Below are 16,164 nucleotides of genomic sequence, written 5' to 3' on the forward strand. Positions count from 1 at the left end.
CAAAGCTGGCTTTGGAAATGGTCATTGTTGCTGGAGTCACAGGATAACTAAATTGGTATGTCCGTATCTATCAAGGAATCCTGAGGATTTAGGAAGAGGTGGGACCAGGGGAAATTTCCCACATAAACCTATCTAGGAGGGCCTGGATGAACCTCCTGGGTAACTGGTGCCGTCCCTGGCCTGTAGGCCGACCGCATGTGAGGGCACCAAGCAGGCAAGGTTTCCACAAGAGACAGGATCAAGAGGCAACCCCCAAACAGATGGGTCCCTGTTTAGAAGCCAGTCACTCAAGCTGCCAACTCATAACTTGCTCTTTACTGCACTTTCACTTTCATTCCCTGCGGGTACTCTTGACAGAGTCTTTCATATATTTATAGCCAAGAAAAAAATGAACACCACTTTAGGGAAACCCAGGCATGTCATGGAAAAAGAGATGCTACTTTCTGTTAGTGGCTAAAAAATCCCCATTGAGTCTAATAAATTGGAATCTTAATTTAGAGTAGAAACAAGCCTGAGGTATAATGAGGGGTGTGCGTGTGTGTGCACGTGTGTGCATGTGTACCTGTAAGAGAGAGAATAGATTTTCAGACTCAGAAATGGTTGATATATTATAAATGACGACCAGTGGCTTTACATCTCTAATGAGCTCAGAGAACAAATTCAGATTTCAGTAGCAGAGTCTAAAGATGTGCTTTTGGAAGTATGATGTTTTAGGTTAGTAAACAAGAGTATAGAATCTCTGTAACTTTGGCAAAAAAAAAAAATACATGTATGTGTGTGTATACACACAAACACACATGAACATCACACTCATATCTTTTTGGCTGGGCTAAGTCTGGTCAGCCTGGAGGTTGGAGAATAATAAGTAGACTTTATAAACACTCTTACGAGTTTTTTTTTTTTTTAAAGATCTTATTTTTTCCCTTTTTCTCCCCAAAGACCCCCTGGACATAGCTGTATATTCTTCGTTGTGGGTCCTTCTAGTTGTGGCATGTGGGATGCTGCCTCAGTGTGGTTTGATGAGGGGTGCCATGTCTGCCCCCAGTATTTGAACCAACGAAACACTGGGCCGCCTGCAGCAGAGCGCGTGAACTTAACCACTCAGCCACGGGGCCAGCCCTGAGTTTTTTTTTTTTTTTTTTTTTTCTTTGAAAGGATTCTAAAATTTTAGAAAAATTTCCCATGATCTGCTGTTTGGGACTAAATTTAAAGACATGATTTTGGGCTTCCCAAATGCCTAAATAGGCTCCAAGATGGACTCAGTAGAAAAGGATGTCTGAGGGTTGATGTTTTTCTGGCTCTTTCTCTCAGACCAGACAGGGCAGAACTCTTTTCTTTCTATTCTGTAGGGCAAAGGAAAGAAGTGGTCAGTGCCCAAGTACACTCTCTTTCTTTCTTGGGAAATAAGGGAAGATACAGACCCTTTGAGTTGAGAGATGGTTCTGATGAATATGTTAATGAGGGAGCAGCGAGTCTTGAGTGGAAATGGCAGTGGTGAGGGCTGAGGGCAGGTGCAGGAGAGCTGGCAGCCCAGAAAATTGCCAAGTTGTTGGAACTTCAATACCTCTGGGGCTTGAGGAAGGTGATGGGTTTCATCAGATACTATAAGGCCACTTCCAACGTGTTTGCTTCTGTGAGTACACACACACACACACACACACACAGGCATACACACGTGCGTACACACACATACAGTTCCTGTCCTGAGAATAAGAGAGCAAAGAATCATGCCATGCTGCTTCTGCAGAATACGAAGACTGTTGTGAATGTTGTTAAAATACCCATTGCTCCTGCTGACCCTCCTGTCTTCTGATCAGCTCTTCAGGTCATCTTACTCCTCCCTCTATCTCCAGGCCAACTGGCAGCAAGATCCCCTCCTCAGCAGCAATGTGAGATTCAATCAAGATGAACAGATGTCCTATTTGGGACTCTCCCAGGGGAAAGCGGAGGCTGGGGAGGAGGGGATGTGGCTGCAGAGAGGGTAGGACCCTGGCACAGGAGCCCTGTTAGTTTTCAGCCACATCGCCCACTCTGTTTGGCTCTGCTTCGCCAGCTTTCAGCACTGGGGACCCTTCCGCCCTCTGAAATGACTTCTCCCATGTGAAAATGGCATTATCTTCACCCACTGGACTTCAAAGAGAGGGAGCAGCCAGCATCCTGGGAAGCTAATCGGATTTATTTGGTTCTATCTTACCCTTGGGACAGGGCGTAAAGAAGATATTTATGTATCTACATCTCACTAGGCCTGGTTTAGCCATGGAGGGAGATGAGCTTTTAAAGCTGAAAGCCATACATATTCCCGCGCACACCCGCTTGCTAACACCATGTCACAGCTTGATCCGGCCCAGGGAGGCAGAGATTGTGGGGCCCTATTAGAGGTCTGCTGTGCTCTGAGTAGGGGAAAGGTCTGGCTCATTATCTTACAAGAGCTCAAGAGATGATTCAATTGAAATTCAGTTTCCTCATCTATAAAATGGGACCAATAATACCTGACGACCTTAGATTGCATGAAAGAGGGATATGAAAGTATGTTGTACGTGGTAATAAACTGGATTAACAACGTTAATATTATTACTGCATATTTGTCATGTGTGCATGTGTATGTGAACCCAGGATTGGAGGAGTTCAACTTATTCAGAGCCAGCTTGGGAACATTAAATCATGACTTCTGTATTTATTTGATGATTACAGGAAAATTGTTTAACTTACTAAACCTCAGTTTATTCATCTGTAATAGAATCCACTTTGTAGAGTAGTTAAGATTAAATGAGATAATATATCTATAAAATGTTACATATATAAGTATTCAATAACGCTCACTACTAATATTTTTATTTTGGAATTGCATTCACTCAAGCACAGTGGTTCTTTGTTGTCGGGCCTAAACATGGAATTGGTCCATCAGCCTTCTGGAAAGAAGTAGGCAGGTTTACCTCATGTGCCGGCAATCTTTGTATCTGGAAGTAGCACCACTGACTCATCTTCCATGGGCAGTTTCTCCATCTGTAGAGATGGATTTGTGCTGGTCCTTCCACACCCTGAACCCTCAGGACCAACAGCACAGGGCCCGACTGAGGTCAGGCCAGCACGTGTGACTCTGGCCATGAGACACAAAAGCTACCCGGCCCTGATTTTCTGTAGAAAACACCCTGTACTCAGCTTTTTTGGATGCCTGAGTTCTCCGTAGCCTTGGGCAAAAACCCTAAATTTGCAGCATCTTGGTTACTACATATGTCAAATATGAATTATGTGAAACTGCAGGTCTGTTGTGAGAATCAATTGAGATGCCATATGTCAGTGGTTCTCAATCTTTAGCCTAATCTGGGCTGGGGCCCAAGAATTTGCATTTCTAACAAGTTCCCAGGTGATGCAGATGCTGCTGGTCCCCCCTGCCCCCTACACTTAGAGAACTCCTGTCACATGTGAGAGAATTGCAAATGGATGATGCATTAATGTTGCTATATATATCAATGGAGCTAATCAGCTATATGTTGTTTCTAGAAAGTAGATAGACATAAAATTTTGATTCAAAGTTAGGGGGCTCTTAACTGGAAGTGTAAGAGAGATATTCTAGGAACCCCAAAGAGGCCCCTAAGGGATTTCCAGTCCCCAGAAGAACCCGACGGCATCAGGTAGGACTCCTAAGAGACTAAGGGGGACCCTCACTCAAGGTGGAAACAAGCCCATTTGCTGTTCCCCAAATTTGCAGGAATGGGGCTCCCTGAAAGCAGAGCTTTACACAGAAGAGAGCAGGGCCTGGGAGCTGTTTGCTGAGAAGGGATGTGTGAGTGGCCATGGCTGAGAGCTAAAGTAACATTCCCGGAAGCTGGGGAAGTGGCCCTAGCAGTCTCGCTGAGAACCGGCATCCTATTTCCTTTCCTGAGCAAAGTCAGGAGGAGATGGAGTCTGGGCTTCCCTCACTGCCCTCAGGAGGAAGAGCCCATCCCTGGAGCTGTGCCAGGGGCCAGTGCATATTAGCAGGAGAGCAGCAGTGGGCCCATTCCTACTCAGGGGAGATCGGGAGGTCAGGGAGACAAAGGCACCTCTCTCACCCCAAGGAACAGACCTGAAGGAGCGGAAATGAAACTGAAAGGAGATGGGAAGCCTCTGGGTCAACCCCGGGGCTCTTTCAGTGTTAATTTAATCCTGAGTTGTGGGGCAGCAACAGCTCCTCTCAGGGCCAGCTCTCTGGAACGCTTGAATCTCTCACCCGCGGCCGAGAGGGAACTGTGTTCCAGAGGCTTCTCAAGGGGGTGAGGGAGGTGGGCATGTTTCCAATTAGCCTTCTGGGGCTCAGCCCTGCCGGCCTCAACACCGGGCTGAGTTTATTTGTCTTGCTCTGTACACACTCCTCCTGCCCTCACTCCAGCTGCAGATCGGGTGGCCTCCAGGCTTGGCTTCGGGTTTCTCTTTGCGCGAGGGGGAGCCCCTAAGAGAAAATGAAGCAGCTGCTCTTTCTTGTCTAGATCTGCATGTCACCCGCTCTCTCTGTGTTCTGTCGCCCGCCTTGATTTATTTTAGTAAGGAACTTAGAAGTTTAGAAGTGACCAACATGAAGGTCAGCTTCTGAGACTGTTAATCGTGATCTTTCACTGCTGCCCAGCCTTTCACTCTGAGCAGCCCTGCCCGTGGCTTCTGCTCTTCCTGGCCCACCTCGCCGCCCTTCACCATCCTTCTGTTGACTCCTGAGCTGGGCTAACCATCCCCTGTTCCAGATCCTCAGCTCTTTGGCCCTTTCCTCTGAGTGAGAAGGTTGGCTTGAAAGCAGTTTCATCCTCTTCCAGAATCCCAGGGCTGGGATTAATTTCCAGTATCCGCTAGGACCAGTGCTTCCAGGTCAGCTACATCAAAGCATACCCACTGGCTCAAGGAAAATCCTTTTCTGAAAGGTTTTCAGGGCACTAGATAACTGGTTCCACCATGCTGAGGCACCTGTGGATGGTCTGTCTTAAACGCCACCTGTGGGCACCATCTATGTTTCTTTTGTAAGACAGGTACATTCCATTTTTCTGGCTGAATATAATACATATTGTTTCAGAAACTAAGAAGAGTTCAAGGCCATGGGTATGTGTTTGGGAAGCCTTTCAAAGCCTACTTTCTTATTTTATTCAAATTTTTTATTTTTTTTATTTTTAGCTTTATTGACGTATAATAGACAAAATAGTAAGATATTCAAAGCATACGTTGTGATGATTTGATATATGTACGTCAAGGCCTACTTTCTTGTGTTATCCATGGAAGCAGTCAGCACTCGTATCAAGATTAGAAGACACAAGAGACTCTATTTCTTGAAATCTTAGACAAGTAACAAGATTTAAGGAACCCCTCCTATTAATGGGCCTTTGGGTAAAGTGGTCATTGGTTCACCCATTCTTTCATGCACGCATTCAACAAACATTCACTGAATAAGGCACAGAGGATTTAAAGATAAGATGTAGCACTTGTCTTGAAGGAGATTGTAGTCTACTGCAAGAGGGAGAAGTGCAAAGAAAGGCTATAGTAGTATATGCAAATATTACACTGTTGCTTATTTACATGTGTGGATTTTCTAGCAGATTGAACAATAGGGGAATGTGTGTATATGCATATGTGCATTTGTATGCATACGCAAGGTCTCTACAGTCATTGAAACCCAACCAATTGGCTACCCTGGGCGTGAAAAACATTAGACACAAGAAAGAGAAAGTGACAAGCAGGCTTCATTGTCTTAAGGCATGCTCTGAATATGTAAGAAAGGCAACCTCTATGAAAGATCATTGGGTGGAATATTCAACAGAAAGATAAGCAGTTTGATATTCTACTGTGTTGATAACAAAGGAGAGTCAGGCCTTAGGGATGGAGCATTGACTACACAATAAAATGAGACTTTTAGCAAGGCCTGGTTCTTTCCACCAGCTGAATTTCTCTCTCTTTCTATAAGGCCACCCACCCAGCCAAACACCAGAGTCAAAGAATCATTGAATTTTATACTTGGAAGAGAGGTTGGCATGAAAAAGTGGTTGAGAGTGAATGTTCTATTGAACTAGACTATGTCTGCAGCCAAGCAAAGGGCTTAGACTCAAAGAATAAATGCCATTCACTACCCTCCTCTAGACCATGGAGTCTGTTTGGTTGGATATGTTTCCTTTAAGCTTTCAGTTTCAATTCCCAGTTCCCCTCAAGCTTTTGAATACATAGCATCTTAGGAGTCTGGTAGATAGAGAACAATTCTCTGCCTCTGGCGTATTTGCTGCCACTATTTACAGCTTTATAATAACAGGGTTTACAACATGTAGAACCTTTGGGAAGAGGATCTAGACAGCACAGGGCAGGGAGATGGCCAAGCTGACCATCTGAAAGGGGAGGGCCACTCAGATTTACCGGGAACATTGCCATGCCAAGGTGAGCCCTGCTTACCTCTGAGATATTGATCCGGCCTTCCTGGAAGGAGCAGGTGGTGGGGTCATGAGTGCAGAGGTTGCGGTACTTGCACCAATGGCAGCGGAAGGCGCTGTTGACACAAGACAGGCACCTGCAAGGACAGAGACAGTAAGAGACAAAGAAGAGGGAGCAGAGAAGGAAGGTCAGGGTGCCAGGTAGCCCAGGCGTCATGATGGAAGTCTGTTATCCTAGTCTCACTCTCTCGAGGGCAGATTGGTGGGGCATCCCTCAGCACTGAGAATTGTAGATTCTCCATCCAAGACGTCCATGGGACCAAAAAATTGAAAAAACAACAGAGTCCAGAGTGGGAATGATGTAACTTATACAGCAGTGGTATGCTAGAGCTGGCCTATGCCAACTTGGGAGAGCTGATCATATTTTCAGGAATTTTGCAAGTGGGTTGACATCATGTTGGTAGCTTGAAATTGGCCATGGAGGGAAAATTTACACCATCGAAACTGGCAAATGCTACATACTAGGTATTTTCCAATTGCTGGTAGTTAAATCAACATACCACCATTTAAATGACAAAATAGCCAAGAGAGCACAGGGATACAAATTGGACAGATCTCATTCCAGTCTTGCCTCTGCCACTGCTACAGGGATCACCCTGAGTACGTCATTTCACCTTCTAAACCAGAATGTCTTCATCTGTCTGAAATAAAACTTTCCTCTCTACTCCACTTTAGCATCAAACGAGATAATGTATAGGAAATGGTTTTGAAAAGCACAATGCTAAATGTGAGTATTATTTTCAAGTGCTTCAATTACCTGTTATTTCAAGCTCTTAAATTATACTTGAGTGTTAATAATTGGTTCATATGACCTGTCTTACTGGGCTTTGGGGGAGGAAACAGCATTAAATGGCAACTTTGTCCCACCATCCAAGTAGCCAGGCATATGTAGCAATAGGCTATGTGTGTGGCTCATGCTTTTCTTGCCAGGACGAGTGTTTCTTTCCCTCTGGTTTCACCTGGAAAACCAGGTGTGTATTATTTCGGCTCTCTGTGTGTGATCAGATCATTATAATGGAAATGGGTTTTGTAGGTGGGGTTGGTCTTCCTGCTGCTTGCCAGCTCCCTGGTTTAGCCTCTCACAACTAGATCGACCTGAAAGGGTCAGGGCCAGGTCTGCAATCTGGCGCCACCTAGTGGAGACTCTGATTACCTTTGGGCGGATGGGGCTGGATCCAAGGATCACGGGCTAATTATGCCACAGTGTATTGGGTGCATCAGCCCATCGACACTTCATCTTTCCCACGCTGATCATTTTTGTTCCCTTCTGGGTATCTCCAAAGTTATTTCATTTCTGAGCTTTGGCCAAATTGATTGGTTCTTGCTAACTTATGATTCAGCAAGTAAGTAATAAAAATAGATTGAGGATGATAAGATGGGGTTCGAGAACTGGCTCTTCCACTGGTTAACTTTGTGACTGTTGTAGCACTTATCCTCTGTGGGCCTCAGTTTACCATATTAAAAAGAGCGGATTCAACTCGATTCTGTGACTTTTAACTATGAATGCCAGAAGTACAGAGGGTAAGATAGATAGTGTTTGGCAATAAAACGGAATTTTTTTCTGCCAAAATCTGCTGCCTATGACAGCATCTCTGTTGCCATAACAATCCATGGTTCAAAGTGGTGACATTACAACAATGGATCCCATCACTACTGTTGGAGTTTGAGAAGGAGGTTGGGAGGTTCTCTCTCCAAGATGCTTGCATTTCCCAAAACAGGGTTCGCTGAGATTAGAATGCAGCGATTAGTGGGCAGTTTTCTCCATTTCAGCTTCAGCCACATATTGCTATGTCCTAGCTCCCTCAGGCCATTTTCACCATTCGTTCTGTATTTCTCAGCACATCTAATGATTTGTCCCAGTGGGGCTCAGCTTTGTCTCCTTCCTTAACTACGGTGGAGACCCAGAACTCCAGCAGATGATGCTAATCATGAAAATCAGGATCAGAGACGGGGAGACTAAGGAATACTGACTCATCTGTCTATTTTAATGGCTAAAGATTCCTTTACAGCTGCAAACAGACCCTCTCCCCACATGGATTACTGAGCCCATTGTGCCCAAAGCCTGGACCCTACAGACTTGATGCCGCTGGAGTTTTGCCTATTACATAAACCTTAGATTGTTCCTATTCTGGGCAATGGGAAGGATGGGTCCATAGAATATTCCTGGTTACTGCTCCCTCGGCGATGGAGCTATTGCTTGATCTCCCTCCTTGTGAATGCCTGGGGTCATAGGTCCTGTGGCCCTCATGTGGCCCTATTATAGAGACTTGCGCTTCCCTCTTTCCCAGTCAAACAGTGCATGAGTTTCCAGATGGGATGGAAGGAGTCTAAGTTTCTCTTCCAGAGAGGATCAGCAGAAACTTAGTATGAGTCTCTCTCACCCCTCCTCTTGGCTCTGCTTGTTACTTGTGAAATGCTCCCAGCTTCCTGCACAGCTGTAGGATCTTACAGCTTGTGGGCACCCATTGGTAAACATTCTGCTGCTGGAGATGGCTGGTGAGGCCCCTGGGTTGGACTTAAGCCCCTCTGGAGGCTGGTGGTTTGGTCTGGTTTCCCCTTCCTCCTCAAAAAGTTGAAGGCTGGGTTTGGAACATGGCAGAGTTAGGGCCTGATGGTCCCATCCTAGCCCGGTCCTTTCATTGCATGCTGGGTGACGCTCCTACCCCCATCCCTGCCCTCCTCTGGGGGGGAGCTGTGTCCAGAGCTGACTCTCTCATCTCTGAGTCCCTCCTCATTTGGTCATGGATGAGGTGTCTAAACTCCACTCGCTGTCAATCTCTATGTTCAAAGCCACCACCAACTAGTCTAAAATGGAGCACTTTGCTTATGGTTCCTAGGTCATGCCCTTTGTCGTTACTTCAAACCCTCTTTTTACTGTCTTAGCCTAAGAGTTGAGGGTAGGTGTGTTGGGAACGGGTGAGCAAGTCAGACTGAATGGGATCTGAGGCTGTGGAGAATGAATGCCATTCAGTTTAATAAAACTGAGTAAATGGAACAGAACCGAAAAGTGACATTCATGAAGAGCTTCCTCTGTTCCAGACCATGTGCCAGGCCCCACAGGGAGACTAAAGTGAAAACAACATGATTCCTGTCCTAAAAGAGCTTAGAGAAACCCCACACCCGCATCCAGACCCAGGGCAGGACTTGTGGATAAGTGCTTACAGTTGGTGGGCGCTACAGTTGTAGAACTTGAACTCGGTGCTGACAAATATCTTCCCCGTCTCCTTGGATCTCAGCTGCAGCTCTAGCCCAAACCAGTCTGGAAACAAGAAGAAAAAAAAGGAGAGGGTGTGACGACCCGGACACCCAGGGGAAAGCCTGACGGTTCTCCACTCCAGAGCTCTCTTGGGGCACAGACGACAGATGGAAACACCCTGAATCCTCTCCTCCCCAGAGAGTCCCTTTTGTTCTGCTGATTGCCAGCCCAGCACCGAGACCCAGACACCCCCATAGCCCCTTAGGGAAGAAGTAATGAATCAGATCCCACACAGCCCCTTCCCCTTGTCAGGCATGTTCAGTGATTGAAAGACTTTCAGAAATACTAGGCCAGACCCCTCAAGCCCCCAGTTCTGTGGAGAGGACCCCACTGAAAACCATTGGCTGAAGCCACTGCCATTCCTAGAAGGGAAGAGAAGTCTGGAAAAACTCTTTGCAGCCTTAACCCAAATGGTAGCAAGGGATTTCCTTCCTCCTGAATTTTGCTTTGGGGCGAGATGGTTTGCTTTAAGTTATATAAACCCATATTAGTGTCTGGCATAAGGTGACTTGGTCTGGTAACTTCTGTGCTGGGACTTGCCACCCCCATCTCCTGTGTCCTCTAGTCTTAGCCATCCTGGTAGGGCAGCCCCTAGCATTTGCCTCTCATGGCAGACACTTCTTACCTTGATCCAGAGGGATGATAGGGACATCCTTGGGCCCAGGTGATATGCAGATGACCTGGCTCCCAGACACCTGTCCCTCCACCTCTGTCAGGTTCCCAAAGGCACAGGCGATGCCCGCAGACAGATCGGGAGCATCACTCACAAGCAGGCTGAGCTGTGGGAGGATCAAAGGTTTGATGCTAAAGAAAGAGCCCTCGAGGCTCAGGAGACCTGTGTCTCAGGCCTGGCCCTGCCCTTACCTGCTTGCTCATACATCTTCCCTGACCTCATCTATAAGGAAGGACGTTGATGTAGGTGATCTTCTGGCTTTGACACTGAACCATTACAGTAGTGTTGCCAGGGGTGCGCAGGGTCAATGGTCTTTATTAATATTATTATGAACTTATTTTTCAGTCTTGTCCAGCATCAGAAAGCTCTGGGGGAAAGAGGAGGGGTGCTAGGGGAAATGTATCAAAATCCATCTCAGATCCTGCTCATTTTGACATGAAACCATGCAAACTTGAAAGCAAGTTGTGAGCTGAGCCCTTCACAAATAAGCCTTAGCCTTGGCCCATGGCAGAACAAGTATCACGGCTGCAGGTTTACCAGTTCGCCAGGTTGGTGGAATACAGCTAGCTCTTCACCCTGGCTGTCGTTTAGGGGCTGCTCATCAAGGTGATGGGTTTCCTAGAGTTTCTGCCTCTCCGTCCCTCCCTGGCCCTCTGCTCCTTGACAGCTCCCCTGGAGTAGGGCATTCGCTTCACAGGGCGCCTAAGTGGACACCCATGGCTTGGATGATGTCTGCTGTTACCTATGAGTCCCAGCAATCTAGGCCAGTGGTTTCCAGCCTTTTCAAGTTTGAACACCCTCCTTTGAATGGGAAAAATATCACAGATTGTCAGAAGAATATGTTGATGGAGAAACTATTTAATGGCAAAATGCTGCTCTGAATTCAGTGGAAATGAATTTGTACTCAATTACTACAATACAGCACCTAAGCGGTATTAAAAACTAGAGGTAGGAGATGTGACTGGCTCCCTCTGGCAGTAGGGTGTGCCCAGAAAGGTTGATGGTGACAACACCCCTGTGGCCTCCACATTGGGAGCCATGCTGCAGGTAGGTCTCCCTTTGTCTTCCTACCAACACCTAGTGGTATTTATTGCACTGGCTTTCTCAGTCACAATGGGCATCACCTAGCCTCGCCATACATTTGTTTGCAGCTGAATCTCTGCCCCAGTTTCGTTTCCATGGGGCTGAGAGACTTAGGTACAAACTCTGCTGTTTGTTCCCTCAGCTCCGTGGGAGCCAAAACCTCCCGGTGGGGATGAATGAATGGAAATCTTGGAAGGTTCATTAACTAATTAACATTCGTGAATGCTCATAAAACCTTCAGAATAAAATAATCATGCAGGGCCTGAGGACATGAAATATTTTGGGCTACACCTCGACAGGTGGTTAAAGGCTATTTTATTCTCTTTAATATTCTCTTTAAGCACACATCAACTGTGAATTGTCTCAGTCTCTCTGTCTTTCTCTCTGTCTCTCCGTCTGTCTGCCTCTCTCTCTCACACACACACACAAAGGCAACTCTCAGGTTTCTGTGAGAGCATGTATCAAATGGAGGATTATAAATATAGCATATACCAAAAGACGTGTTATTTGGCATGGGATTGCATTATGTTGCAGATGTTTGTGACTAAATGCAAAACCTAGATTTACAAAACAGGTCAATAGTTAATGAATTTGCAAGGAGTATGGAGAATGACTGTGCCATTTACAGTAGGAGTTACCATAGGTTTTCTACAAATATAAAGTCTCCTTGGAGCATTTAAAGTAGGATCTATCTACAGATAACCTGTGCAAGTGTTAAAGGAACACACTCACACATGTACCACCCCCACCCCCCCACCATGCCTCTGAGGAGTTACTTACCAGCCGGCTGTGCTCAGACACTGAGATGCTGCTGGGATGCACCTCGAGGCTCATGCACTGGCTGATGCTGGCAGCAAATCGATTAGGTTCCCAGGCCCGTTGGCACTTGTCCCTGCGGGAGCACCTGCCATAAACACAGATTCGCAAGAGGTCAGGCCTCTGAGACCCATCTGTTTGGCTCCATTGTCCCCTTGGGGTAAGTAAGAGGGGTTTGCTGCTTTGAGGCCTGTGGCTTGTTTTCTCATTACGACTTTCACTTATCCCAGAGGGCCTGGGTGACTCTTAGATGGTCTCTACTGCAGTTAAAGACAGACTAAGAGGAAGTGGGATTAACCCCCAATATGAGATGGGAGAGATGTGGTTTAGACATAAAGAATACCTCTCGATAGATAGAGTCTTTATGGGATGCCCAACGATGGAGGAAGGCAAGTTTGGGGAACCAAAAATAACATACAAGAGGCTAAGAACATGAACTTTGGGGCCAGGCTGCCGGGGTTCTAACCATAGATCTATTGCCTGCTAGCTGTGGCCTCTTGCGCAAGTTGCTTAATCTCTCCATGCCTCAGTTTCCCCAATTGTAAAATGGTGAGCATAATGATAATACTCTACCACATAGGGTTGGTGTAAGGATTAAATGAGTTAGTGCTTAGAAAATGGCCTGTTAGCCTTTAAAATAACAATATTAATGATGACAATTATTAACATTATTATTCTCCTCCAGAGATATTCAAAAATCTGAACAGCGTCTTAGCTGGGTGGAACAGCGTGCCTGTGATTCTGTGGCTGGATTAATGGCTCTTTGAAGGCAGGGACCATGTTTTATTCATTGAGATATTCTACCTGTCACATGGTATATTTTAAATAAATGTTTGTGGTGTGAAATAATGCCTGGAGACAGAGACAGACAAGGAGTCGCAGCCAGGGTTGCCTCTGTCAGAAAGCTTGTGTGGCCGTTTCTCCTGACAGCTTCATCTCTGGCTCTAGGCTCCTCTGCCCATGGTGGCAGCTGGGCATGGTGACACCTGCATGCGGGAGTGTCTGGTTGCCACCTATGTCACACAGGAACACGCTCCAGGGCCGGTGCTTCTCCAAACCAAATAGCCACCCGACACAACAAGATTGCACAGTCAGGCAGTGATTCCCTTCGGGACTCCCCCCAGGCCCAGCCCCCTCTTCCTTTCCAGGCACATAATGGATCTAAATATGAATGCTGTCAAAGAAAAGAATTATTGAGGTTTAAGTGAATCCTTAAGATAGCTCTAAAGTGAGCTCTTGACTGGAGCCTTTATCTCATTGACTCACTGAAATGGCTCTTTTTTATCATACTATTTATGGCAACAGCCCTAACAGAGATAAATAGCCTTGGAGACAATAACACACTTGCAAGAGCAAGGCATACAGAAGAGACAGGAAGGTTTCAAATCCCCCCAGACCCATAGGCTCTTTAGCAATCTCCCTCAGCCCTCTGCTTCCATTAAAGTCCAGCATGTGGGCCCAGGAGCCGGAGGTGAGCCCATCAATTCAGTCCCCTTACCAAGGGGAGCTGGTGGTGGCAGGTGGGCAGGCATTGTGGGAGGGGCTGGTGAAGAAGAGAATGGCCAGAAGAGGAGAAACCTCCCGGTAGAGATAGGAGAAAGCTTGTTCCTCACGCATTCTTGGCAGGCAGAGTAGCTAGAAGGAGAGGTGTGCCCTGGTAGGTAGGAGGGATTCTCTGACGATAGGGGAGGAGTTCAGAGGACACAGGACATCTGAGACTATCCTGGTGTGGCTCTGTCATTCTAGGAGCCACAGCTGACCCAGACCAGGAGGACGACAGGAGTGGTCTAGGGCCACCAGGAGACCCGGGGCATTGTGGGTAGATTTGTAGGCACTCACTGGTACAAATTGGGGAATGCGATGTCCTTGCTGTTGAATAAATGATAATCCTCATCTATAATTTTGGTGTGTTCTACATGTGAGAAGTGCCCCTGGCACAGAAGCTGGGAGGCCAGGGTAGGAAGGCGCATGGGAGGGGGTGGGTGGACATGCCCTCTGCACAGTGAGAGGCAGGTAGCCCAGGACACTGTGCACGGAGCTGGGGGTGGCTGTCAGGTTCTTTGGAGGAAGAAATCCTCTTGAGGAGAGAGCCTGCTGGCTGGCACGTCAGCCTCACTGAAGGGAACCCATTTTTAGGCACCTTTGCCATTCCTGGGGCACCACAGGGGTGGCATCAGCATCTTTACTACTTGTCAGACCTGAATGGTGACTCATGGACGGGGTTTCCGGTTAGAGCATTTTTTTGCAAAACTTTTTGAGGAGTCTCTTACCTCTACACCCAAGCAGAGAACCCAGCATTTGTGGCTCAAATCCAGTCCGGATTTTGCATCTGTGAGGGGCCTGCTTCCCTCCCTCCCTCCATCGCCCTCCCAACACCTGCTGCAGAGGCTGGAAGCCAAGAGCTATTGTGCGGGGACCCTGAACTCTGGCCCTCCGCCTCCGCCTCCACCCCAAACCCGGCACATTTCATGGAGATGCTTTGCTGGCTGGCACTGAGCCATGGAGTTTCCAACTCCATTGGGGAACAGAACTCCTAGCCAGCTCCCGCCTTTCGAGTTTTCACCCTTTTCTCTCCCTCTGGGACTCTTCGAATTAGGAAATTTAAGTGTAATTTGGCATTTCTATTGAGCTGGTATTCAATGGCTGGGATGTATCTGAAAAAGGATGTGAGGCCAGTTGGAGTGAGATGCGGACTTCTTGGAAGCATGAATTAATGAGGCCAGAAGGGTCCTCCCAAGGGTTCAGAGTCCATAATAATTATTTTGATTTGTGTAGCCTATTCTGGGCTTCCTTATTGCCAAAGCATTTATTATTTCATTTAATCTTCACAGTTCACCTGCGAGGTAGGCATGATCTCTATTTGGCAATAGGGAAATGGAGGCCCAGAGTCGTTAGTGGACCACCCAGGGTCACAGAGCAGCTAACTGGAGCCCCATCCTCCCAACTCTAGTGCACTGCCATCTGCATGCTCATGGCAGGGTGCACTGAGGAGGTTCCTGGGGAACCTAGAGACTACAGCTTTCTGGTGAGTTCTTCCAACACCACTACCCTTCCCAGGACTGACAAGGTACAGCCTTCAGAGCAGCTGGGAGGGCAGAATTTGGAAGTGAAATGAGACAGGAGCAAAGGCCCCGCACTTGGAAAGCAGGCCCAGCCATGCCTCTTCCCCTTCCTGCCCTCAGCACTCCCACCTTGATTAGAATTACCGCTCAGAAGAGGGAAATTCCTCTCTCCCTGCAAATCGATGTCATGTCCCTCATCAACACTGCCAGGAAAGTACCTGGTCTTCTGCAGTCCAGGCCCTTTTCCAGAACGTCCCAAACTTACATGTTGTGCAGGGCACACCAGCCACAGTGAGGGTCCCCCGAGCTCAGGCACTCCCCGCAAGTCGTATACTGTTCACACGATTCCACGGGGACCCTGGTGATCTGGTGGAGGGAAGAAAGAGAGCAAGGTTAGACCAGGTAGGGGTGCCTTGCAGATGTGTCTTTGGACTCATCTACATCCACCCACACTTGCACTGTTACTGCCCCTAAAGAGGTGACACTGGGGGTAAAGCGGTGGCCTCAATACTCTCCTCTGTTTGCTTGGCACATGGCAGGGACAACTAAGCAGAATGTGTTTCTGAGGTGGCAGGCCCAAGGCTTCCTGCCTTCAGCAGAGGCGGAAGCAAATCCTCCAGTCTCTCTGCCTGCACCAAAGTCCCCGAGTGCTGGGCATGCTCGGGACAAGGGCTGAAAAATCATTAACACCGTTGAAAGGCTATGGAGTGCCACCAACTCGTCTCTGAAGAGCTTTCAGCTGGGCTTGGGCTGAGACAGGCTGCCTGCACAGAAAACATTTAAAAAGGGAGAGAAGGAGAAACTTTTCCTATCAAGTAATATTCATCGTATGCCACAATC

General features: G+C 47.2%; 1 protein-coding gene across 3 annotated transcripts in view; it reads right to left on the reverse strand.

Moving 5' to 3' along the window:
• The window catches only part of PLXNA2 (plexin A2), a 207,889-nt gene that overhangs the window by 58,524 nt on the left and 133,201 nt on the right, over window positions 1-16,164 (reverse strand). For 2 of the 3 annotated variants that reach the window (XM_044757632.2, XM_070496819.1), the window contains exons 5-9: window positions 15,590-15,690; window positions 12,227-12,350; window positions 10,316-10,469; window positions 9,597-9,693; window positions 6,397-6,511 (exon numbers count right to left, since the gene is read on the reverse strand). In XM_044757632.2, coding sequence (XP_044613567.2) covers window positions 6,397-6,511; window positions 9,597-9,693; window positions 10,316-10,469; window positions 12,227-12,350; window positions 15,590-15,690 — 591 coding nt within the window. Of the gene's footprint in view, window positions 1-2,647; window positions 4,430-6,396; window positions 6,512-9,596; window positions 9,694-10,315; window positions 10,470-12,226; window positions 12,351-15,589; window positions 15,691-16,164 lie in introns of those variants that run through there. The other variant, XM_044757634.2, reaches the window with a different exon arrangement.

This window comes from Equus asinus, chromosome 25 (assembly GCF_041296235.1).
Source record: "Equus asinus isolate D_3611 breed Donkey chromosome 25, EquAss-T2T_v2, whole genome shotgun sequence".
NCBI lineage: Eukaryota > Metazoa > Chordata > Mammalia > Perissodactyla > Equidae > Equus > Equus asinus.